The sequence below is a fragment of the Myxocyprinus asiaticus genome, chromosome 19 (genome assembly GCF_019703515.2).
Source record: "Myxocyprinus asiaticus isolate MX2 ecotype Aquarium Trade chromosome 19, UBuf_Myxa_2, whole genome shotgun sequence".
Taxonomy (NCBI): domain Eukaryota; kingdom Metazoa; phylum Chordata; class Actinopteri; order Cypriniformes; family Catostomidae; genus Myxocyprinus; species Myxocyprinus asiaticus.
The window spans coordinates 34,150,013-34,177,247 of record NC_059362.1 but is presented as its reverse complement, the minus strand read 5'-3'; the positions used below and the strand labels follow the sequence as shown (position 1 = coordinate 34,177,247).

At 36.9% G+C, this 27,235-nt stretch overlaps 2 protein-coding genes across 7 annotated transcripts in view; one reads left to right on the top strand and one right to left on the bottom strand.

The window, feature by feature from the left end:
* The first annotated feature begins 221 nt into the window (after positions 1 to 221).
* LOC127456724 (calcium-binding mitochondrial carrier protein SCaMC-1) lies at positions 222 to 14,487 on the top strand. Its single transcript, XM_051725252.1, has 10 exons — positions 222 to 653; positions 2,484 to 2,610; positions 2,904 to 2,991; positions 4,418 to 4,529; positions 7,460 to 7,618; positions 7,838 to 7,990; positions 8,748 to 8,855; positions 9,391 to 9,558; positions 11,129 to 11,279; positions 12,712 to 14,487. Exons 1-10 carry the CDS (start codon positions 471 to 473, stop codon positions 12,891 to 12,893), a joined length of 1,431 nt encoding a protein of 476 aa, XP_051581212.1. The 5' UTR covers positions 222 to 470; the 3' UTR covers positions 12,894 to 14,487.
* A 985-nt stretch (positions 14,488 to 15,472) lies between these two features.
* LOC127456722 (myomegalin-like) overlaps positions 15,473 to 27,235 on the bottom strand; it is an 88,823-nt gene continuing 77,060 nt past the window's right edge. For 5 of the 6 annotated variants that reach the window (XM_051725250.1, XM_051725245.1, XM_051725249.1 and 2 more), the window contains 13 exons: positions 26,754 to 27,023; positions 26,395 to 26,526; positions 25,807 to 25,932; positions 25,498 to 25,687; positions 25,268 to 25,389; positions 25,058 to 25,180; positions 24,478 to 24,570; positions 24,130 to 24,323; positions 22,807 to 22,938; positions 22,495 to 22,633; positions 22,255 to 22,301; positions 21,896 to 21,986; positions 15,473 to 17,099 (listed from right to left, as the gene is read on the bottom strand). In XM_051725250.1, the coding sequence (XP_051581210.1) occupies positions 16,939 to 17,099; positions 21,896 to 21,986; positions 22,255 to 22,301; positions 22,495 to 22,633; positions 22,807 to 22,938; positions 24,130 to 24,323; positions 24,478 to 24,570; positions 25,058 to 25,180; positions 25,268 to 25,389; positions 25,498 to 25,687; positions 25,807 to 25,932; positions 26,395 to 26,526; positions 26,754 to 27,023 (1,820 nt within the window). In that variant the 3' untranslated portion in view covers positions 15,473 to 16,938. The remainder of the gene's footprint in view (positions 17,100 to 21,895; positions 21,987 to 22,254; positions 22,302 to 22,494; positions 22,634 to 22,806; positions 22,939 to 24,129; positions 24,324 to 24,477; positions 24,571 to 25,057; positions 25,181 to 25,267; positions 25,390 to 25,497; positions 25,688 to 25,806; positions 25,933 to 26,394; positions 26,527 to 26,753; positions 27,024 to 27,235) is intronic. The other variant, XM_051725248.1, reaches the window with a different exon arrangement.

Below are 27,235 nucleotides of genomic sequence, written 5' to 3'. Positions count from 1 at the left end.
GGGATCAAACATATATGTACATGTATAAGACATGGACACTTATAGACCCTAGTGCCGATTCTAAATGAAAAATAAGACGTTGGAAATGAATTACTACATGCCACCTCGGTTAAGTATTTTTTGCGAGTGTGTAAAAGAAATAATTTTTTTTTTTTTTTTTTTTTTTTTTTTTTTTATTAAACTGGCTGAAGCTTGTTTGTGCATTTGGGTGTGTCCGCCTGAAGTGAGGAGGTACCGCAGGAAAATACCCCAGCAAATTAGTCCCTCCTTCTGTGAGAGCAGACTGAACGTCTTAAACCCGATAGTAGGAATACAAGAATGACTAGGATAGTCTGACAAAGTAAGCGACACGTCAAGGGAGGATCAGTATTCTCATCTCAGGGACCATAATTTCTTCCGCAGTTTCAGTGCATTCTTTGGATCTCGTCCAGGTGTTAAATCTAAATACAGTATAAACATCGCACTTCACAATGTATCAGACAATCAGGAAATTTGTGTTCACCGACTGTCGTTGTTCGGACGACGAAAGCACAAAAAGTTTCGAGGAGTTGTTTAAGAAGTTGGATGTGAACAAAGATGGGAAGGTAGATGTTTCGGAGCTGAAGGCGGGCCTGGCTGAAATGGGCTTCTCCATGGGGAAAGGAGAAGCGCAGGTATAATTCTAGATCAACGCTTCACTGGCTTAATGCATTTCTTTTGTTGAGTCGCATTTTATTATATAGACGTATTTTCGTATAGAGTGCAATATATACCACATAAACCAATAAACCACGTTGACAGCAGGCCGTTAAGCTCCTATGTTGATCACGTGCATTGGAAATATCATACTAAGGAAAATCCACCCTGTTCAGAAACCAATGTGTGGTGTTTTTTTTTTTTTTTTTTTTTTTTTTTTTGTAAATGCAGATAATAATGCCCGTCGCTAAGGAAAACAATCAGTCTAAAAATCATCATAAAGTTCAAAGGCATGACAGAAAACTGCATCCCGTGCCAGCCTGCGTCCTTTTTGAGTAATGCACATAATGCTGTTCAAGTATGGAGTAAATCATAAGCTTGCCATTATGTTTAGCTATTACTCACAGAAAGAACTACCCTAGCAAAATTGAAAATAACTAGCCAGCATAGTTGCTAATTTGCATCATTTCCCAACGTGCATTTAAGTGATGTTTCCTATTCTTCACTTAGAGACAATGAAATTTGCACATAAACCGGAAGGGTGAGGTTTTATTTCAGAGGTTAAGACACTCCTGTACTGCTCAAACAAAACTTACATTCCATTATCACCCGACATATAGCTTATCTGAGGCAGCTGAAATTGGTTGTGTCACTAAACATAGCGAGCTGCCTTTCAAGACAGCATGTGAGAGTGCAGAAATGCTTAAGTATGCTGGCTATGTAGGCAGCTCACTATCTTTTGAGCCACACTGTAGATTTACTCCTCACATATCCCCACCTAACCTGAGCAAAGGAGACTCACCATATCAAAGTTCAAGAAGACAGACCAAAGCACATTGTGCATACACTGATGGATTTGAGTTTAATTTAGCTGACATTCAGTAAAATTCTCTCATCATTTTCTCACCCTCATGCCATTCTAGATGTGTATGACTTTCTTTTGCAGAAAATGAACAAATATTTTTAGAAGAATATCTCAGCTCTGTAGGTCCATACAATGCAAGTGGATGGGGTCAGAAACTTTAAAGCTCAGAAAAAGTACATAAAGGCAGCATAAAAGTAATCCATAAAACTTCAATGGTTTAATCCATGTCTTCTGAAGCGATTTTGGATGAGAACAGACAAAAATATAACTAATGTTTCTCGATTACACTTCCTAGTGCTTGACATACGCTCAGAGTGCTAGATGCCACTAGGAAGTGTAAAAGACCTTGAAATCATGATTGCCAAGGAGACTGCTGATTTATAGATTTATACTGAAAATTGAGTTACCTTTTGGTCTGTTCTCACCCAAAACCAATTGGATCGCTTCAGAAGACATGAATTAAAGCACTGGAGTCTTATGGATTAATTTTATGCTGACTTTATTTGATTTTTGGAGCTTCAAAGTTTTTGACCCCATTCACTTGCATTGTATGGACCTACAGAGCTGAGATATTCTTCTAAAAATCTTCGTTTGTGTACAGCAGAAGAAAGAAAGTCATACATACTGTATCTGTGAACTATCCCTTTAAGGGCACAGTTACTTGTTTTGTTCAGAAAAAAAGAGCCTAATTGTTAACACTTGGGGGGGCAGTGTTTTCAAAGCCCATGTTGATTTCAGAACAAAATGAGCTGTCTGTTATCTTGTACAATGTTGAGAACATATCACTTATATTTTCTCGTTTGCATAGAACGAAACTTCAGTAAAGTGAACAAATACTGTATATTGCACATGTAGTTTTAGATACAGGTCTTTAATTTATTAAGACTCAATGATGCACATTCACCAGGAACTTCACTGACCATATTTTGATTCTCTCTTTCAGAAAATTATCGACTCTGGAGATAGTAATAAGGATGAGGGCCTGGACTTTGAGGAGTTTTCAAAATACCTGAAAGAACATGAGAAAAAACTCCAACTGACCTTCAAGAGTCTGGATAAAAATAATGATGGTAAGATCTGTGTAGACTGTATGTATTTTTGCTCTTGCTCTTCTGGGCCACTTCTGAAACAACCCTCTCTAAGCTGTTCTAAGGAATAGTTAGTGAATGTTTTGAATCTTTTTATTTCCCTAAATACTGTATGTTTCGGTTGGTGCTTGGACTCTTATAAGTTTAGATTCTGACTTTCCTCTGAGTTTTTGAAAATGTTACTTATTTAGGTATTATTTAGAGTCAAATTGATATTGCACTTTTTGCTTTTGCTCAATATAAAAATGAATTAACAACATTAATTGCATATGCAGGTCTCATCGATGCCAGAGAGATTCAGCAGTCACTTAAAGACATTGGCATAAACTTGGCAGATAAAGATGTGCAGAAAATCCTCCAGAGGTACTCTTAAGGGCAAAACAAATCTCAGACAAAAGGTCTATTCATACCAAGACTAAATAAATAAAAGCACCTTTTCACTTGCTTTTAAGCAAGATACAACTATATCATATACAACTCATCTGTTAAGACAAATTTCACTCAGATTTATGTAAAATACAACCCATTTGACCAACCTGATCTCATAGAATGATCGTTACTATTTTGCAGACTGAGTTTTACGTGCCGCCTTCTATGTTTTGCTACAGTTTCCTGGTGAAATGAACACTAGAGGCGCTACAACAACTGTGCGTTTAATTCACTTTTACAAGAATCACGGGTACTATGGCTGTTTATGACTTTATTAACACTTATTTTTCACTCTATTACTCACACCATGCTATGTTATGATATCAAAACACTTTTACTGTAATGCATCATTTGAAAAACAATAAATTTTAACACCCGTATTACAGACCCACATGTACACATGTATTCCAAAATGAATAGCTTCCGCTCCACCTTACCTGATAGAGTGTTGGACTTTGGACTCGGAGACTGAGCCTCGTGCCCAGCCAAGGACCCTTGAAGTGAAAGTGCCAGAGAAGTGACATGAAATGACGTGGTTGCTTCAGTAATTGTGCATTTCATGTCGAATTTGCTTTTAAAACACTATCGGTTAGGTTTAGGCATTGGTTAAGGGTGAGGGTGTCTGTTTTGTTCACCTCTCATTTATCTTTTAAGACACTTTTGGTTAGGTTCAAGTTTAAGGTTAGGGAGATACATTTTACTCATTAAAACATTCATCTACTATTCACCTTAACCTCGTCTGATTACAACTTCATTTCACTCGCTTTTGGCGCCCCCTGCTGAACATTTCACTGGGAAACTCTAGCCAAATGTGTAATGTACCACGTACTTGGTTTGCAAAAATGTTGCCATTATAACGTACATTTCACAAGATCAGGCTGCATTTGACAGTACAGGTATGGCTTGCTAGCAAATTTTTAAAAGTCACCCGGCAAAAACGTCATTCCTTTTAAAACAAAGCTGCTTACAACTCACCAGACAATAGAGTTTACGCACATTAATGCAAAATACAATCTGACAATACTGATTTTAATCGCTTTAATGCAGCGAAATTTTGATAGTGTGATCTAAGAATGATGTATAATTTAAACATTTAAATATGTATATGTCTTTCCAACACATTTGTGTCAGTGATCAGAGCAAATCTTTAATAAGTGAAGGAAACTATATGTTTTTGTAAGTCGTTGCTTGTGTTTTTGGTGTGGAATCTGGTTAGATTGCTGAAAGTATTGCCGAGGATGGCAGAGTTTGTTCAGTTCCATTGGTTTTACATGACTTAATGTTTATGTTGTGCAAAATCACTCTGAGGACATCTGGACCCACTTGTCCTTTATCTCTAAACTGACCCTGTGTCCTCCAGTATTGATGCGGATGGAACAATGACCGTGGAATGGAACGAATGGAGGGAGCATTTCCTCTTCAACCCTGCAGATGACCTTGAGGAGATCATACGCTATTGGAAACACTCAACTGTAAGCACCATGGCATCACTCAAACATTACATCTGACACACGTGTATTGTAACACCACTCGGGGAAAATATGATGTTTTCTTGTGAGTGGTACATCAATTCTAGTTATAGGAAGTAGACCCCTGTCTTAGTGTGATCAAACCATCACACATCGTCAGCCAGCTCAGACGCCCATTCAGTTGTCACAATCAGTTAGATGGCCTTGTAATCAGCTTGGCTGGCCATTTATAGCCTTCTGTCAATGGGCAGAGTTGGCGATTCATGTTTAGTTAGTAGTTAGTCATTACTAGTGGTTAGCTGACATTATATACCTTTGGGGACTTTTAGACATGTGCCACATGGGGATCTCCATCTAAAACTACCGTAGCTTAATATGAAAATACTGTCATTTTAATTCAATAAATAATATTTTAATTAATCATCTTAATATTTTAAGTATTAGCATTTAGCTAATACATAAAATGCTAATGCTTTTTGCTGATATTTCTAAATGTTCTTTATGCAGTTTTCATGACCTCATATTAATTATGAGAGACTACAAGTAATAATAGTACTTCTAAAAAATTAATTTGTCATGCAGCAGGTCTGTTTAAATGAACTTGTGAAAGCAAAAAAGGTAATTGGAAATGGTGGAAAAGCTTTTGTGACCATTTACAGGACCTAAAATCTATATATTTCCTTGTATAGTCATATACATTTTAACATAACATCTTCGATGTTGATCCAGAAAAGTCATTGGATATGCGTCGTCTACCCTACAAAGTGTAATGAGAGGCTGGGTGACTTTCTGATTTTTGAGTGCTGCAGGTTTAGTCGTCACAGCCAGTTGCAGCAAAGCTAATTTAAGCCTGTCCTGTACTGGGATTAGCCCTGGATATGCTCGTCATCTGACTGATGGAGTGATGGAAGTGCTGTGAGTGAGTGAAGGAGTGAATCGGCACTGTGACATTGTGAAGAGAGCAGGTGAACCAGTACATCTTTATTGCCTTTGTTAGTGTCCTTGATTACTATCAGACGAGCTGGCAGCACTGAGTCAACATGACTTTGCTGCAGGAGCAGCCCAAGGCGGAATGGCTTGTCATTGATTTTGAGGATGAAGAGGCCATATATGTGATGGATGTAGATATGGTAGGTATATGATATACATCATTTGACCGAGGATATGATAGGATTATTCATCATAATGAAAAATTAGAATAATGAAATTGTTTGATGGTAGGAATTTACATTTATGCATCTAGCAGATGCTTTGATCCAAAGCAGCTTATCGGTCATTCAAGTGATACATTGTATCGGCATATGTGTTCCCTGGGAATTGAACTCATGACATTGGTGTTGCTAGTGCCACATTCTACCAATTAAGCTACAGGAACTAGGCATGTTGTTTTGGGTCATTATTAAGCTATGTTGTATTTAGGAAAAGCTTTATGCTGACTGTGAATCTGTTGGAATAGTTAACAAAATATGTGAAGGTTGTACAGAGGGTAGTTAAAGTTAGTGTTCAGTGACAACATAAGTCTGTGATGCAGTACAGCAATGTTACATAAGATGATGGTAATGACATCAGATCAAACGGAGTTGGATTAGTAACTAGGTTGTAATTAGATACGTGTTGGGATATGTGTAATGAATTAGGTATTTCAATGAGCGGGATAATGTATAGTTCATGGTGCTACAGTATTTTACAATAATGCACGTCAATAGCTGTGCAGTGTGAAAGGGTAAAGGAAAATTCCGGGTTCAGTACAAGTTAAGCTCAGTCGACTGCTTTTGTGGCATAATGTTGATTACCACAAAAATGTATTTTGACATTTCTCTAAAAAAGAAGAAGAAAAAGGCACTAACAATGGAGGTGAACGGGGCCAATCCGCAATAGTTAAAATACTCACTGTTTCAAAAGAATAATCACAAGACAAAAACAATATGTGTGATAACATGATTTTAGTGTGATAAAATTGCTAACTAAAGAAAAAATTGAGATTACAGTGAGGCACTTGTAATGGAAGTCATTGGGGCCAATTTTTGGAGGCTTTAAAAGCAGAAATGTGAAGCTTATAATTGTATAAAAGCACTTACATTAATTCTTCTGTTAATTTGTGTTTTATTTGAGCTGTAAAGTTGTTTAAAATGGTTTAGGATGTGACGGCGTCACGTCGTCATGGCAACAAAATTGTAAAATTGGATATAACTTTACACAGAAAATGTTTTATCACATTAAAATCATGTTAACACACATATTGTTAATGTCTTGTGATTATACGTTGGAAACAGTGAGTATTCTAACATTTACAGATTGGGCCCATTCACTTCCATTGTAAGTGCCTCAATATATCCCAGATTTTTGCTTTTTTTATTTGTATTTGTATTTTTGTGGTAATCAGTATTTTGCCACAAATGCTGTCGATTGAGCTTAACTTGTATACAAACCTGGAATATTCCTTTAAAGGTCAAAGTTGTACCAATACAGGCTCTGGAGCAATTTGGGTATATGTACTTTCTGCTTCACAAAGGAAGTGTTATAATGCAGCCCTGATGTCGGTCTATTTTTTGCATGCTATATGGCGAACCACAAAACAGTAATAGGATTTTCATATTTAAATTTAACACTAATGCAAAGAGGGTTGTTCTTTCAGCACACACACATAAATGAAGCATGTCTTATTGTGTTCGTTAGGTGTAGAGGAACGTTTCAATCTGATTTTAAACATTAATCATGGTCTGAATATTGGCTATTATTACTTATCTGATTAATACTAATATAAAATCAGAAACATTTTTTATAATCATTAAGAACCTTTATAGTGTACAGTAGTACATTATCTGACGTTTGCCAAACATCAGATACATACAGCTTATAGAGTATGTTTGGTAAGCTCTGCATTATAGTATGTATTATATATACAAACTAACTCCACCTCTGTTTTGTGCTAGGTGTTGGATATAGGTGATAGTATAACCATTCCAGATGAATTCACAGAGGAGGAGAAGACAACCGGCATCTGGTGGAAGCAGCTTTTTGCGGGGGCCATGGCAGGGGCGGTATCTCGCACAGGCACCGCCCCTCTGGACAGAATGAAAGTCTTCATGCAGGTATGGTTTTTGCTTCACCAACTACCTGTACTTGTCAGTGCCAATTGTGATCAGATATTTGTGTCTGAAGACCAATTTTAAAAAACTATTTAATGCTGCATCAGTAATTTAGGATCAATTATAATTTGTTTGGGTTTAACTGATGCATATTTCATATATTTAATGTAATTAATTTAATATGTACTTATATAGTCATCAGTAATTCTATACCTTTCATAGGTTCATGCCTCGAAATCTAATAATATAAGCCTGGTGGACGGGTTCAAGCAGATGATTAAAGAGGGGGGCGTGGCCTCTCTGTGGAGGGGCAATGGAGTCAATGTTATAAAAATTGCTCCAGAAACTTCAATCAAGTTCATGGCTTATGAGCAGGTGAGAACTCAACCCTTAATGAAACGAGAATACTGAACTACGTTTTTCTTTTCATGGGTTTTTAGTGCATATTTCTGTAGGTTTAGATGTCTTTATGTTCCAGATTTAATCAAATATACAGGATTCACATGGCCATGGAAAACCTGGAAATATCTGGCCATTTTAAAATTGTGATTTCCAGGCCTGGAAAAGTCATGAAAATTGATCAAATCATAAAAAGTCAATAAAACATGGAAATTCTAGTAATTCTCAACTCTAAAATATTTCAGCAGCTGGAGATTGCTATTGGTGAGGACATTCTCTATAAATGTACTTTTATCCAGGAATCACAAATGGCTGGAAAAGTCATGGAAATTCATTAGTCATAAAAATGTGTGAACCCTGGATATAGCCACTTCTATATGAACAATGCCACTGATAAACCCATGTTACCAAGAAACCCACAAACTTCTCCAAACACTGAAAACTACATCCACTTTTGCATTTGTAAGCATGTCAGCTTACATTCCATGTTCATTCAGCTGAGTCTTACACAAGCAGCGTGTCAGTGAGAGCTATTTTAACTACAGTCATTCACAAAATCCTGGATTGGTAATCCTCTGTGGATGTGAGTGGATAATTGCAACGGAGAAGATTGCATTTTTCTAATGAAAAGAGAACAGATTGCTGTAAAAACTTATTCAGTTCAGTTCTGCTTGAATGAGTCTTTACATGTTAAATCAGTCTTGCGTTATTTGTTATATCTTCTCTTTGACAGTACAAGAAGCTATTGACAAAAGACGGTGGTAAAATCCAGTCACATGAGAGGTTTATGGCTGGCTCTCTGGCTGGCGCGACCGCTCAAACAGCCATCTATCCCATGGAGGTGAGAAATGAGACCCATGGTGCTGGAAGATTCTTCATGATGGTCTTAAAAACATCTTACATCTTCTAGATGGTCTTAGTGAAAAAAGGGTAGACGTGATGACTATATTGATTAAATAATAGGCAAAAAATTATATTGTGCTGTCCCAGTATTTTCCTACTGTTATGTTATGGCTAAAGCTATTGTATTGCTATTAGTAAGACATTTAAATGTATGCATTTGGCAGAAGCTCTTGTCTAAAGCAACTAACAGTGCATTTAAGAAAAACATTTTATCAATATGTGTGTTCTCTGGGAATCAAACCCTTGACCTAGGTGTTTTTGTAGCATCATGCTCTACCAGTGGAGTTACATGAAGTCACCCTGTAATACCAAATATACAGCTGTCTATATGAATTAACATATTATGGCTCATACATTGCCTATTTAAAATGAACTGTAGCCCTAAATGGCAATAATTAAACACGGAGCCTCCTTTCAGATAAAGCAATTATAAGATTGATAGAAAATGACAGAAATATGTTTTAATGTCCCAGGTGATGAAGACTAGACTGACACTGAGGAAGACTGGCCAATATTCCGGAATGTTTGACTGTGCCAAGAAGATTTTGAAGAAGGAGGGAGTGAAGGCCTTTTACAAAGGCTATGTTCCCAATATCCTGGGCATTATTCCGTATGCAGGAATAGATTTAGCTGTGTATGAGGTCAGTTAAAGTAGAAACTCTGAAACACTATGGAACGCCACAAGATTATATTATTAGTCTATTTATCCAGTATCTGAATATTTCAGCTCCATATAGAACCAGGTGTTAGACCTCTGGGCATTTTTCAAGTTTTTAAAGTTGTGACCTATTTAAAAATGTGCCATAGGTTTGCTTGTTAATATTCTTATACACACAGTCAGCAACGAACACATCATATTATTTCAATGGGTCCTGTTTTAATAGTGCTAGCGCTAAGTGCAGGGCTATGCCTTAAGTATTACACGCAAAGTCAATGGGCATGGCTAGAAATGTGGACTTACGTTCTTTTGTGCATTAATTGCGTCCCTGTTGAATGTCAGGAAAATTTCTATGACAGTGACACGCTCCTTTTTTTTTACGCATGGAAAATGTGGTTCTCCTCAGGATTTGGATTTATGCTCCGTTAAATTATAGAGAATATAAGTATTATTAATCTTTTTCATCTACTGACAAATAAATCATGACTAGTATTGACAGTGATTGTATCGGAACGTACTTCTCTTCTACCGGTCGATTTTGAAATATTTTATTCATTTATTGAAACATGAAAAAATTAAACCAAAAGTATTTCTAAATTCAAATTACACTTAAAACAAAAAGAATATAATCAGAATAATGGTCACAAAAATAAAACCAAATCCAAAAATTTTACTCTTTCCAACTTCTTCCACCGGCCCCTTTTGCCGACTCAAAAATCACTACAACAACAGTTGGAAAAGTATCAATACAAATTAGATCATAAATACAATTTTAAATATAAACATAATAATAATAATTGAAATATTATAAAAATAAAGAAACAGAAGTTTCACAAATCTTATAAATATGTATTTCATAAAACAACTACAACAGTAATCGTCATGGACATAATTTGATGTTCCACTATATTTTGTTTGGAGATGGACTTTATTACCACCTGAGCACTAGTGGAATCTCTAAACTGCAAATGCATGAACTGAGTTTAGACTTTGCGCACTTCATTTACATACAATACATCCACAGTTTGCGCGCATACACCCACAGATAGCGCAAACACTCTCACCCACGCCCACTTGCGCTTTACGATGGCATGAAAATTGTGCTTATTTGTAAAATTGGATAAGATTTTGCCCATGGTCGTAGCATGTAGCACTGAAAATGATCCCTGTGATAAAAAGAATAGATTTCCAATAGGTTTGGCTATTTTTAGAAAGAAAAACATGCCTAAAATTTTCTAAAAGTGTTTTTCGAACTGCAAATAAAGCATTAAAACCAGAACTGTACTTTTTTCTTCTTTAAGCTCCTTTTGTTAAACTAGCTGGTAAAATTTGTTTCCCTGAAGTGCAAAACACAACCAATTAAGGGTTAAAACAAGTATGAACTATTATTGTATTAACTTTAAAGGCCTCAATTAATTACTTATACCACTGACACAAGTGTTATGGGACTGATGTGTCTATGCTATCTTGTTTTTTGAGAGAATGTGATATTCATACATTAATGCAGAACCTTAATATATTATATTACTCGTTTTCCATCTCTCACTCTGCAGACACTAAAGAATGCATGGTTGTCTCGCTATGCTACTGAAACTGCTAACCCAGGTGTGCTGGTTCTTCTCGGCTGTGGAACCATTTCCAGCACATGTGGCCAGTTGGCCAGCTACCCTCTTGCCCTGATCCGCACACGTATGCAGGCCCAGGGTAAATATCCAGCCTAGAATACACTCCTCATCAATATATGATCAAACATGTTTAATAGGTTTCATTCACTAATCATATGTAAAAATGTATTTGTGTGTTAAAACCTGTGTGCAAAGTTTTTATGCAAAATTGCATTTTTCTAAATTTCTCAAATCACATATGCATGCAAAAATCACAGACTCCTGGTGGCCTTAGAAACATGGAATGTGTTAAGATGAAAATGTGAGTGTGTGTGTGTGTGTATATATATATATATATATATATATATATATATATATATATATATATATATATATATATATATACACACACACACACACACACACACACACACACACACACTCACACACTCTCTGGGCACTAACACTGTGGTCCTAATACATTTCCTGATGTGGTCTTCTGCTGTTGTAGCCCATCCACCTCAAGGTTCGACGTGTTGTGCATTTGAGATGCTATTCTGCTCACTACAATTGTACAGAGTAGTTATCTGAGTTACCGCACTTTCTGTCAGCTCAAACCAGTCTGGCCATTCTCCCTTGACCTCTCTCATCAACAAGGCGTTTCCGTCTGCAGAACTGCCGCTCACTGGATGTTTTTTTGTTTTTGGCACCATTCTGAGTAAACTCTAGAGACTGATGTGCATGAAAATCCCAGAAGATCAGCAGTTACAGAAATACTCAAACCAGCCCATCTCGCACCAGAAATCATGCCACGGTCGAAATAAATGAGATCACATTTTTTTCCCCATTGTGATGGTTGAGGTGAACTAACTGAAGCTCCTGACCCGAATTTGCATGATTTTATGCATTGCACTGCTTCCAAACGATTGGCTGATTAGATAATCGCATAACTAAGTAGGTGTACAGTGAGTGTATATATTCTGTATATTATATGAAATGTAATAACTAAGTGACCCTACAATAATTCTTAGTTCAGCGTAAAAACTAAATAAATTAAAATGATGTGCGTTGTAGCTTGATCTGAAAAAAAAAACAAAATGCAGCCATTCACATCCAGTCTGGGTTTATATAAAAGGTATTTATTGTGTTTTATGTGTTTTATGTCACACCTGGCTTTACTTGAAGATCTTGTTGTGCGTGCTGTCAGGCGAGAGCACATTTTTAGAGAGTGACAAATGGCTGTACAGGAGATTTTCTTAACACCATTATATGGAGATGGTTTTGGCATGTATTATGCTAATTACAAACAGCAGGCACACACTCACTCATATACAGTAATTCAGATTCAGCAACATAACAACAAGGGTAAGAATAAATGTACGTACGTACACACCTGTTGTAAATCCAATGGAAATTGAGAACCTTTTCTAACCTTTTATTAGTGAATGTGACCCATTAACTGTCCTGCTGTATGACAAGTACTGCGAGGTTGACGTCTAAATGTGAATTATGTTTGAAAACTTTCTTCACAGCGTCTTTGGGGGGATCGGAGCAGATGTCCATGACCAAGTTAGTAAAGAAGATCATGGAGAAGGAGGGCTTTTTCGGACTCTACCGGGGGATCCTGCCCAACTTCATGAAAGTGATCCCAGCTGTCAGTATCAGTTATGTTGTGTATGAGTATATGAGGTCTGGATTAGGCATTTCTAAGTGATGTATGTCCATTTGAGAGAGCAGTGAGAGTCTTTGTGCGAAGTCTTGCATGTGTTTACAAACGCACAAAACCACCTTTCTTTGAAAACACCCTCCGTGATGGGACAAAATGTTTTGTACATTAACCAAAGTGTATTTGTCCAAGAAATTGTGTCTTGCATCGGGGTAGGGGCCCAACCTAATTCATGTTTACAATGAATTGTAATTGTCCCTTTAAGTGTATTTGACGAATTTCCGGATTATTCCACATTTTCATCTATTTATATGTTTTAGTCATGATATGTGTAGATTCCCTGTGTTTTAACAATATGCACCTGAAACAACCAAAACAGTGAATTCATTGTGAGCAAGTGCACTACAGCTAATGTTATACCGAACCAGTCTTTGTTTTACACTAAATCAGACAGATAGATCGATCTTTATAAGAGTATAGTTTTACATTTTGTAAGTGAATTAGGTTGGGCCTTAGCCAACTGTGTCTTTGCATACTGCAGTCAGTACAGTTTTGTATAAGGTCTGTTGTAAAATCCGGAGTATTCAAACATTTTCAGTAAAACATGTACCAGTGAAACAATGCAAAATAAATAACACTTTACAATAAGGTTCCTAATGCATTAGGTATCATGAGCTAACAATGAACAATATATTTTTTTACTCCAATTATTAATCTTAGTTAATGCTAGTTAATAAAAAATACAGTTGTTCACTGTTAGTTCATGTTAGTTCACAGTGCATTAACTAATGTTAACATATACAACTTTTGATTTAAAAAATGTATTACTATATGTTGGAATTGACATGAACAAAGATAAATAAATGCTGTAAAAGTATTGTTCATTGTTAGTTCATGGTAAAGGAATATTCTGGGTTCAGTACAGGTTAAGCTCAATCAGCAGCATTTGTGGTATAATGCTGATTACCACAAAAAAGTAATTTCGACTCGTCCGTCCTTTTCTTTCAAAAAAGCAAACATTTAGGTTACAGTGAGTCACTTACAATGGATGTGAATGGGGCCCATTTTTGGAGGGGTTAAAGGCAGAAATGTGAAGATTATAATTTTATAAAAGTACTTACATTAATTCTTCTGTTAAAACTTGTGTATTATTTGAGCTGTAAATAAATCACTGTTTACAGTTGTTTAAGGGTTATAAGATTTGTTGACATTACATCATCAACATAATTTTTTTGAAAGACAGGAAAGTAAAAATTAATTTTTGTGGTAATCAGTTTTATGTTACAAATGCTGTCAATTGAGCTAAACTTGTATTAAACCTGGAATATTCCAATAACTAATGTTAACTAATGTCAACAAATGGAACCTTATTGTGAAGTGTCACCAAATAATCCAATTTTTTTTGTTTACATTTTTTGTTCAGTTTAGTGGGTTAAAAATGAATAATTATCCTGTGCCAGACATTCATTGTTTTGCACATAATGACAGATATATATATGTGCCTTATATAATTTGTTCAGATCTCTATGTGGGTTTTCTTTCCTCCCTGATTATACTTTGGAAATGACTTGTGTTGCCTTATATCCCCTAAGTTTTGTTATTTTAGAAACTCTTGTTTATATTAAAGGTTGTATTTTAATACAGTTGGTTGTGATCTGTTTTATTGCACATTTTACAGATATTATAGAACAATATATTACTTTCTTATAAATAATATGTTAAAATAATAGAAAAGTTACAGTGTGAAGGGCAAAATGAAAAGCCCCCCTAAACATATTGTATAACAAATGACGAAAGATTAAAGACTTGAGGAAAGATGCCTGACTGGCTTACACAACCTAACTCTTGATGCCAGAGCTGGATTTCTCAGTGTGTGTCTTGATTGCGTTAAGATTCAATTAGACTACATAAGCAGCCATCTGAAAAAATAAAATAAAAAATAATAATAATAATTTTGGAAGAATATCTCAGCTCTGTAGGTCCATATAATGCAAGTGAATGGTGGCCAGAAATTTTGAAGGTCCAAAAAGCACATAAACGCAGCATAAAATTAATCCATATAACTCCAGTGATTAAATCCATACCTTCAGAAGTGATATGACAGATGTGTGTGAGAAACAGATCAATACTTCAGTCCTTTTTTACTATAAAACGTACTTTTTGCTGTCTTAATGTGATTTTTGGACCTTAAAAGTTTTGGTCACCATTCACTTGTATTGAGAGGACATAGAGAGCTGAGATACTCTTCTAAAAATCTTTGTGTTAAGCAGAAGAAAGTCATATACATCTGGGATGCCATGAGGGTGAGTAAATGATGAGAAAATGTAAATTTTGGGTGAACTATCCCTGTAATATGTTATACTGGTCATAAGACTTAATGTGGAGTGAATGTTTTGTGCCATCAGCTGTTCCAGAGACATTAAGATGAAGTAGTCATCTGATAAAGCCATATGAATGAGGAGCAAAAATGAATGAAGAATATTTATGTTTAAGACTATCTAAAGAGGTTAATACAGTATATTGAAGTAATTGTGAGCTACAGAGAAGTTTAGTCAATGAGATACCTGATGTAAAGAAGATTGATAAATTATCCAGCAAAGTGGAAAAATACGCAATGAGTCTTATGTGTATAAATCGTCTTTTATTATATTTTCCCTTTTTGTTTAGAATTTTCTACTGCATACCTTTTCTTGAAATTCACATGCACTACTCAATTTACATCACTTTACAAAGAGAAATTTCGAAACAAATTGTATTGCTACCTATATCTTAAAACAACTGAAAATTTGAAAAAAATAAAATAAAATTGATTGTCATAGAGACAGAGAGAGTGCAAGATCGACTTAATTTGGCCAAACCCCACACTTATTTTTGTGTTCTCATTTGTCTCAGGAGTTCACAATACAACATACATTTTTTGTTTTTGCATGCCTGACCTAATGATAGCCGTAAACAAGCTTCTCATAAAGAGCTCATGAACACATCGTATACAGAGCAAAACATCATTGCACCAGACCAGAAACCCCAGGACATATTGCATTGTTGTGAACTACTGAAATACTGCATGTGATAGCCTTTAAGTTGTGTGGTTCATGCAAGAGCAACAGGCTTTTCACAATGCAATCTTTCAACCCCACATACAGCTAGAACAGTAAATCTACATACAGTCTTTCAAAATCAACAGATTATGCAAATCTGTCTGCAATGTCTAACAAAATTATAATTTAATGCAGTAGTGAGATATTATTTCAAGTGATTCTTTTTTATCTCATGAAAACTAATGAATAGACTTTGCATGTCAATAATAAAAAGGACAAAATAAAAGGAAATAGAAAAGGAAAGGAAAGAAAAGAAAAAAAAGAAAAGAGTAGAAAAAAAAAAAGAGAAAAACAAGAACAAAAGTAAACTGGTCCATTAGGAAAAGCTGATACAGCAAATACAAATTTAAAACACGGACTTGTTTTGGACCAAAACCCAAAGGTAATTTGAAAAAAGTTAAAGAAAAATGTAAAGAAAACAAAATTTGACCCCCCAAAAATAAATGGACATTATGTTGAAATGGTCAAAATACTGTAGAAAGTTAGCACATAAAAAGCAACAGACTCATACTTTGGCAGTAACAAAAAAGATCTCTTATTGGGATATTCCCATTTCAAGACTATAGTAACAGGTTCATTAAAGTATTATTGCACCATCGGTCTTTAGCTCATCCCTGGGGTTACAATACCGTGTAGAAGGCGAGGCTGGTAGCACAGTTGTATTATAATTGCACATTATTAGTGTTGCCGGTTCGACATAAACCTTAACACCAAACAGAAACCCACAAGATGCTACTTTGGTTAAAGACTTGATTTGTAATTCAAATGACTATAATATGAATCTACTCGGTGTCATCTATAACTTTGAGAGATATCATTTGCATGAAAAGTAAAATGGTTCGGCTTTCCAAAACATTACATACATACGCACAGCTGGGCACTCTTAACTGTAGCTTGAATGCATCACACAAATAATACATATCTCTGAGAACAGTGTAACATTAAAATAATTCTGGATATCCCTTATGCTATTTAGGGTGAATTAATTTAAAACCTCATGAGGACACGGCAGCACCAAGTCTTGAGCCTGTTCTGCAGGAAACCTCTAGAAGGCGCTGTCTATCACTCCTCATTTTGTGCTGTTCCTGAGCATTAAGGGTCATGATATTCCAACCAAGAGAGGGGGCATGTTTGATGGAGACTCCTGTGACCTCACCTGAGCATAGGAGGACAGGAATAGTCATTAGGAAATTACATAAAGAATTTAGTCACATTAATTCTTCACTGTGTCTGGCCAATAGAGGACACAGCAACAATGACCTTCATTAATTAGATTAGAGACACATGAAACAAGAAAAACAAGTTGTCTACTTTCACTCTGGGCAAAAAGAGGACAATATTGTCAGGTCTCACCATCACAGCATCAGTCCATACACAGTCCATCTGGTGAATGTTTTTATTGCAAAATGGATCCAGTTTCAATATGATTTGGATGGATTCTATGCAGTTTCCAGAAGTCAGGGAGAATAGGGTTTTATCTAGATAGTGGATTTTGTTGATACCGATAACTAAGGCAATGGAAAAGGACAATAATCAATCCATCTATCAATAGTTTTTAAAAACAATTGACAGAATAATAAAACATTGTCTTCGTCAGTCCTTACTGTGACAGGCACCAACACAGAGGCTACAAAAGTCCAAAAGGAATAAAATCCCAGATGTAGTTTTATGTTCAACCCAAATCCCAATAATAATAAAAATAATAATAATAATAATAATAAAATGAAGATTTTTGTGAATAACATGGGCCTTCTTACCCATAAACAAGCCAGAAACACACTGGGGACTCTTCTTTTGAAATTACAGAGACTTGGCTTTGTTACAATATTTTATATTTAAGTATTGACCGAACTAAGCTTTTTGAATTAAGAATTATATATGAATTAAGCCTATATATTCACCAGATACAGAGTTTTGTGTCTATACTATATATACACTGTGTATATATACGTATATATATATATATATATATATATATATTAGGGATGTGCACGAGTCATCGATTAATCAAGTACTCATTCAGCTTTAAATATTCGACTAGTAAAAACACTACACAAATATTGCAATTAGATTTTCCTTTGTGCCTTTGCCTGAATCTGCACAATGAACAAACAATGAAACTGCTTCTCTCACCTAAATCTTGCTGTTAGTTCACCCAAAAAAAAAATTCTGCCATTATTTAAAGTGATTGTATCACTTCAGAAGACTTGGATTGTACATTTCTATGTGTAAGTGCAAATGTTTTTTGTTTATTAATAGTGCTAATTTTTTCATAAGTAAAACAGGTTCAAAAGTTGAAAGTTAAACTTAAATTGTAAATATTAAGTACTCGAGTACTCATTTTTTAATGTGTTATTCAATTACAAAGTTATTCGAAATGCACATCCCTATTATATATACAGTATATACGAATATATATATATATATATATATATATGCGTGCATTCAGAAAGTATTCAGACCCCTTCATTTTTTTCACATTTTGTTAGGTTGCAGCCTTATGCTAAAATGCTTTAAATTGGGTTTTTTCCACATCAACCTTCCACATCAAAATCAGTTTTTTTGCTTTGTCATTATGAGGTATGGAGCATACCTCATTATGACAAAGCAAAAAAAAAAAAAAAAGCAAAAAAAAAAAAAAGATTTTTGATAACTTTGTAAATGTATTAAAAAGAAGAAAATGAAATATCACATTGACATACTTTAAGTATTCAGAACCTTTGCAATGACACATGAAATTTAGCTCAGTTGCAACCCATTTCTCTGGATCATCTTTGAGATGTTTCTACACTGACTGGAGTCCACCTGTGGCAAAATAAATTGACTGGACATGATTTGGAAAGGCACACAGCAGTCTATATAAGGTCTCACAGCTGAAAATGTCAGAGCAAAAACCGAGTCATGAGGTGAAAGGAACTGCCTGCAGAGCTCAGAGGCAGGATTGTGTTGAGGCACAGATCTGGGGAAGGCTACAAAATATTTTGGCTGCATTGAAGGTTCCCAAGAGAACAGTGGTCTCCATAATTCTTAAATGGAAGAAGTTTGGAACAACTAGGACTCTTCCTAAAGCTGGCCACCTGGCCAAACTGAGCAATCGGGGGAGAAGGGCCTTGGTAAGAGAGGTGACCAAGAACCCAATGGCCACTCTGGTTGAGCTCCAGAGATCATGTGGGGAGATGGGAGAAACTTGCAGAAGGACAATCATCACTGCAACACTCCACCAATGTGGGCTTTATGGAAGAGTGGCCAGACAGAAGCCTCTCCTCAGTGCAAGACACATAAAAGCCTGCTTGGAATTTGCAAAAAAACACCTAAAGGACTCTCAGACTGGGAGAAACAAGATTCACTTGTCTGACCTCAAATCCAAGTGTAGTGTCTGGAGGAAGCCAGGCCATCACCTCCGCAATAACATCTCAACGGTGAAGCATGGTGGTGGTAGCATCATGCTGTGGGGGTGTTTTTCAGCAGCAGGGACTGGTCAGGGTTGAAACGCAGCAAAATACAGAGATATCCTTAATGAAAACCTGATCCAGAGTGATTAGGACCTCAGACTGGGCCGAAGGTTCACCTTCCAACAGGACAATGACCCTAAGCACACAGCCAAGACATTGCAAGAGTGGCTTAGGGACAACTCTGTGAATGTCCTTGAGTGGCCCACTCGAACATCTCTGGAGAGACCTGAAAATGGCTGTCCACTGTTTGAGAGGATCTGCAGAGAAGAATGGCAGAAAATCCCCAAATCCAGGTGTGCAAAGCTTGTGGCATCATACCCAAAAAGACTTGAGGCTGTAATCGCTGCCAAAGGTGATTCAACTAAGTACTGAGTTAAGGGTCTGAATACTTATGTTAATGTGATATTTCAATTTTTACTTTTAAATAAATTTGCAAAGTTATCAAATTATAAACCTGATGAGGTTTAATGAGGAATAAGGGTTATTATTATTCAAAAGATATAAAGTTGGAGACACAATGTATGTGCTGAAGCGGGACGTTTCCATATAGTCGCGAGGTGCCAGTGATTGTTTTAATTTCCCCTCTAGAGGCTGCTGTTTGTCACAAATTGCAGAGGCAGGACCCAAACACAGAGTAAAAACAAAAGATTTATTTAAATCAGAAAACAAGATAAAAAACATAAACTACCCCGAAGGGGAAAAACAAGATTCCAGACGATGAGCCGGGCTGGATAAAAGGGAGCAAACATACAGGACCAACAGGACATGAGAGAACAGACCAAAGCACAAGACCAACGAACAAGACGAACTGGCACCGGTCCGCACACACGAGGAGACTAAAATAGGGAGAGAAATCAGCAGGTTAATGGGCAGGGCAGGTGAGACAAATAAACGAATAATGGGCAAACAAGGAGGCAGGGTATGATGGAGGACTGAGAGACACGAGGCAAAACAGAAACAAAGCCACGTGCTCTCACAAGACAAAACACCCGAATGGCACGAGCGCACATCGCCCAGACAATAAGGCAATATGTGCTCATGCCAACTGACAGAAAAGACAAGAGAATGGATGGCAACGCCAACAAAGCAATTCCATGCATTCTCACACTAGACAAAGCCTGAGCGTGGTGTGGCAAACACCACACGATGCATGCTACAGGTGACAACACAAGACAAGACACCTCTGTGAGAGTTCGGCCACAAATAAACCCGACAGCTCAGTGACCGAACCTCAGCAAAACGTGAAGACACATCGCGACCTGGGCGCGCAGCGCACTGCGAGCGCAACGTGCGTCCGTGAGAGACAGACAAGCGATTGACGTAAGTGCATGCCGACAAGATGACATAAGCGCAATGCACTCATGCCAATAAAAGAGTGTCCGGACCAGACACCAGACACCATGCTCCGGACATGAGACATAAGACCGACCGAAGAGCGCACGGCAGGAAAACCACAACCAAAGCCGTGCACTCACACAAAGACAGAAAACGAAACAAGACTGGCACAGAACAATGATGTCACGATCCTGTCACACAAAACCCAGACTGACAGAGTGACAGGATCGTGACAATGTTATTCTGCAAAACCAAGCCGTTTTAACGATAGAAACCTCCAGCGCAAGCCACAGAGCAACCAGGAGGAAAGAAAATTATAGGCAACTGTCGACAGATTTTTGCAGATAACAGATCGTTCCAAAAAGCAACTATTGGCACTGACTGATCGGTAAAACACTAAATTTGTCTCCTTTAGTTTTATCAGTCTCCCGGGAAAAATTTGCGAGGTTCAGAATATTGAATCTTTGAAAGGTATTCAAGATTGAGACACTTTGAGGGACAGTGACTTGAGGACACCTTTGTATTGCACTTTTGTAACGACCGTGGAAACCCTGAAATGGAAAACCTGGAAATATCAAGGAATTTTAAAATTGTGTTTTATAGACCTGGAAAATTCATGGAAAATAAACAAATTAAAAATTAAAGGAAATTTCTATAATGAATGTATGTGATTATTTATTTGTTTTGTTTTTTTACTTTTCTCTCTGCTAAAATATTTAATGAGCTAGATATTGCTCTTGTGTAGAGGAAACTTGCTTGCATGCCATAGTGGTGTCCGATTTGTCAATGAATCATTCTTTCGGTTCTTTTCAATTAATTAATCGAAAGGGTTCACAAATCGGTCTACATGATTCATTTGCCAATCAGTCCAAATCAAAATGATTTTTAAAAATCACAAATGCCTGGAAAGGTAATGAAAAAGTCAAACAAATTCATTGGTCAAAAGGGTGAAACCTTGTAAGTTATATCTCTGGAAGAAAACTCCTTCCTAAATGGGTGGTTTTTGGCCAGAATAAGCTGCAATGTGGACCAGACTTTGTCCAAAGTCTGGCTATGCCAGGCAAGGTATAGCAGGCACACATTGCAAGACAAACACATGCATACACACTAACACACAGGTTACAAGCACACACCTATGCCCAGACAAAGCAGGCCTGAACGGTACCTCTAGCAGACCAAGAAGGAGTGGTGGAGAAGGAATAGAAGGATGAAGGAACAGGGGTGCAGCCTAGAGAGGCAATCTTGAGTTCATTGTTCTGGAATAATTCGGAAAGCATTGAGATTTAGGAAAGAGAAGGAAAATAACATGGTGAGGAAGAGGAGACAGAGCCTTTAATAGTTTTGATACAAATGTCTATTCAGATAAAAGCAATTGTGAGACACTGAAAAGTAATTTGGGCTACACATATTTGGGTGTGTGACTGGGGAAACTTGTTTTACATTAAAAAAAAAACATGCCAGAGGTTGTATAAGAACTGCTTAATAGATAGAGTGACACCGGCATGCATAATATAATGGACTCACCACTAGATTTGAGCGAGCCTGTTTCAGCACATCTCGTGTTCTTGAGACTGACAATAAAAAAAAAGATAAAGTAACTTTATATATATTTATATGCTTTTTTACTGTATATATAGCCATCCACAAAAAGGACCTCTGTCACAAGCAACAGCTCTATGAGGCCATTTAAGCAAGATATATAAAATAAAAAAGAAATAATAAAAAAAAGAAATAGAAAGGCGAGAGGAAGGATGCATCACTCACGCTGACTGACAATGAATTGCTCCATGCTGTCTTTAGTGCGACTGGAGGCCCTCAGGTTCTCCACAGTGTGCCTGAGAAGTTGCTCTTGTTCGGACAGCTTACACCTAAGTGAGACAACCTCCTTTCTCAGAGACTGCTCCTATAGAGACACAGAAACATTAATTAAACATGCCCCTTCCTGCCAATTGGCTACTGACAATATGGCATAAAGGATTACATTTGCAATAAAGTCATAAACAACACCAGCATGCAATAGGTTCAAACAACAGTGATAATACATGAAAGCAATTGTTCCAAAACATTCCATCTGACCTTTTTAAACTGCTGTGCAGAGGCGTCACTGCTGGGCAGAGCTGCCCTCCAGAACATACTTAAGAGAGAGCATGTCTCCTCCAGAATCTGCTTCAATGTCTTAGTGCTGGTGATCAAGTTCCTCATATAGACCTGCAGAGAGAGAGCGAGAGAGAAAGAAATTGTGCATTAAATTTCAGTTTGAATATTCAAACATCTTTTAGTAAGATGTCCAGTACCACAATATGAAAGTAGAGGAAATCAAAATTTCAGATCATTTGAACTACCTCCAAACAATGCAGCACACATACATAAATTACATAAAATTGACTGATAACACTTTATAATAACTTTTATCAATAAGTCATTAACAAAAATTATATAATGCTTAAGTCACTAGTTGATTCAAATATGAAAACATTTATATAGTGTCTAATTTAAAGTTTTTTTTTTCTTCTTTGAACTTCAACATTTCTAATTTTAACTGAATGTACATCAACTTTTGAATCTGTTAAGCATAATTTTTGCTCACTAATGAATTATAAAGTGTCAGCAATGCATTTATTTAATTGAAAACTGTGGTATACGGACATTTAATATTGCCAAAATTCAAATAACAGGAAATATTTTTAAAACAAACATTGTTAACAATAAAGACTTTTTTAAAAGACTTTCAAAAAGGTTTGCCACTCATCTTAAAGGGATAGTTCACCCAAAAATAAAAAAATCTCTCATCATTTACTCACCCCCATGCCATTTCAGATGTGTATGACTTTCTTTGTTCTGCTGAACACAAAGATTTTTGGAAGAATATCTCAGCTCTTTTGGTCCATAAAATGCAAGCCAGAACTTTGAAGGTCCAAAAGCACCTAAAGACAGCATAAAAGTAATCCATACGACTACAGTGGTTAAATCCATATCTTCAGAAGCGATATGACAGATGTGGGTGAGAAACAGTCCAGTCAATATTTCAGTCCAATATTTAATTCTTTGTGCAAAACACCACCTACTTGGCAGGGAGGAGATATTATAGTCAAAAATGACTTAAATATTGACCCGTTTCTCACCAACACCTATCATATCGCTTGGGAAGATATAGATTTAACCACTGTAGTTGTATGGATTACTTTTATGCTGTGTTTGTGATTTTTGGACCTTCAAAGTTTTAGACCCCATTCACTTGCATTGTATGGACCTACAGAGCTGAGATATTCTTCTAAAAATCTTTATTTGTGTTCAGCAGAAGAAAGAAAGTCATACACATCTGGGATGGCATGAGGGTGAGAGAATTGTAATTTTTGGTTGAACTATCCCTTTAAATCAGACAGCAGTCATTATACTGACCTCCGGTAGGTCATGTTCTGTGCTGGATTGCAGTGCTGCCTCCATCTTGTGGATAACCACCTTCCCTTCCAGTAGCTGCTGCTGTAGAGCACTGAAATCATCCACATGGCCAATCACATGACGTCCAGTTCTGCAGGCAAAGGAGCCGTCAGGGGCCTCACCATCTAGACCTTCAGAGCCAGGCTTAGATGAGTCTAATCAAGAGATATGAATGTTTACATTAGAGGTGCATGGTTTTATGTGGCACATATTGATTAAACAGTTTTCTGTCGCTTGAACTTGATTAAGTGCCAAGGTTTTTCTGCTACTGTGGCCACTTAGTTGCAGTGTTTTATATAAGAGTCTTACCGTTAGCAAAAGACTTCTGGTCAACTAGTTCCACGGCTGGTGAAGCAGGGCTGGAGAACCCTGTATCTCGAACTGGAGGAGATGGAGACTGTTCTATAAAAGATAAAAAGACCAGATATAAAAAATTTGCAGGGGCGTTGCAACTGTTGTAACTACCGGATATACTGTATGTATTTCAAGAATTTCCTTTTGATTGGCCACGATGCAGAGACAATTAATAGCCCGCTGATAAAACAACAGCTTTAAAATGAAGCTGAAGTCTCTGCCAACCGGTTGCACTGGCAGTGGACTGATTGAACATGCAAGCAGTAAGCGGTAATCCTACAATGGATACCTTTCAGCAAATCAGGATTACTGATGGAATGTTGTCACCTAATTAATATTCATGAGCCAAGCTGATAAGGTTTATAATGCCCCTCACTTTTCCGATTGTTCATATGCCCCTTATGTTTTTCAATTAATGTGAAACAGTTGAAGGTACAGCACAGTTAATCCATGCTTTTTCTTACATCAATGAAAAGCGATTTTGTGTTTGAAAGTCATGAGAAACTTCTGATTATATGATAATTAGTTGTCTCACCATGGAAGAGCTGTTTCCTGGCTGAGGACCGGGGCATACACTGGTCCAGCCTCTCTCTCAACTGCTGCTCCAACAAATGTATGTTAGACTCTTGCAGGTCGAAGGTCAAACTCAACCCTGAGCCTAAGAGAGAAGAGAGCAAAATATAAGTGCATCAAGCCTAATTATCATTTTGTATCCTGTTGTATCGTTGATGTGTTTCTTTCTTACCTTTGCTGCTCTCAGTAGTACCACAGACTCTCTGGTACACTTGTAGTTCACACTGCAGAGTGTGTACTAGTCGCTGACTCTCACTCAACTGCTGCTGGAGAACACTTACTTCATGCTGTAGCCTGTTACAGACACATTAACATATACATTGTTCAATACTGTCTGCCATAATTCATTGTTAACATTGTTTTCGAGACGGCACAAACACACATTGTAGAGTCACACTGTACCTGGTGTTGTTGTCCAGGCTATTCTGTTTCTCTTGTTTGAGCTGCAGTATTGCCTGATCCTGGTCTCTGATTTTAGCCTGCAGTCTTCTGCACTGATCCGCCCACCTGTCCGCCTCTAGCTCAGCCTGCTTCAACTGGCCATGCCCAGACAGAACCGCCTCTCTCAGCCGATCTCTCTCTTTACTGCCATCTGCAGATGGATGGAAAACTTCTCAGGGCTCATGGCGATATCAAAGGGAAACTATACATGATCATTGGTGTATAGTACTGCTGCTAAAGTTCCTTATGAACACAAGACTATGTCCTTACCTGTCCTGACCTGCTGGAGTTGGTTCTGTAGGGCGTGATTGTCCTCTTTCAGCACTCGAATCTCACTGGACAGCTTACCGACTGAATCAAGCCCCTGGATGTAGATGTTAGTGGGTGCTCCACCAGCTAGTGAATTGTAAGAGAAGGTTAAGATCAATTTTAAACTTTTAATGATAATTAAAAAAAACATAAAAATATATTGTATACAAGCAAAAATATACAGTATACGAGTAAAAATATTACAGTTTATTGCATAAGAGAAGCTGACATTTTAGGCTGAAATGTATATGAATGTACAAGTGAAAGTGTATATTTTTGGTCACCATTTTTTATTTATTTTTTCATAATTTTTAACACCTTTTTGCCTTCACTATTTAAAATGGTCCTGCGCTGTAACATTATTTTTAAAAACAGAAATATTACATTAAGTTTCTCAATTAATATGAGGTAATAAAAACTGCATGTATAATAACAAAAATAATAAAAAACATGCCACGCTGCAGGACAACTTTCCCAAAGTACAGTATTTCAGGTAAACTACACATAAACACTGACTAGTTATATTTTTTATACATAAGAGTCTCTTACCTCCATTTCGTGCAGAAGAGGCCAGTCTCTCCTCCAGCTGTTTTCTCAGACGGTCGTTGGTCCGGATAGAGTCTTCTAGACGCTGTCTGAGAGTCCGAATCTCCCTAAGGTGCTCCTCCATCAAGTCGGCACCTACAGTACAGTATTAAAAGAACAGGAGAAGAGGATTACCAAAACTTACATCATATATACATATTTGTACACTCTACACCAAACTAAGTAATCTAAAACAAATTGCCATATATAGCATTTGCTTTACATTCCAAAGCAACTTGAAGGCAAGTTCATACACTGTATTAGACTATTGACAACAATCATTCAGTTTTACAATCAAGCCTGAGGAATCCAGAGTGCAGTACCTGTATGGCCTGACTTATATCCTGAAGAACCAGAGCACACATCTCCATAAGTGCCTGGTCTTAACGGTTTCGGGCCACACGTAATATCCCACATTGCACTGCTCTCCAGGATGCTCGCCCCTGATTTCATAGCAGGACTAGTGTGATGGCTGCTTAGAATTGACTGTTCAAAGGCATGATGGGATAGTGGGTGTAAGCCGCTATGATCTGGCTGAGTGTGGGAGCCCAGTGGAAATCCAGGCAGAGGTTGGGCTTGAGGACCATGGTAGCCTATATAGGGATAAGAAAAACATATATTAATGAAAAGAGTGTAAAAGTGAGAGTATAGAAACTGAAGAGTATAGATCTAAATGCTGTTTAAAAAAAAAAAAAAAAAAAGGATGTAGGAAGGCAAAGTACATGTTGGAGGGGTTGAAGATGCAAATGCAAGTCAAAGAATGTTCACTCAGTAACCTATGAAAATCTAGGTGTGTAAAATAAAA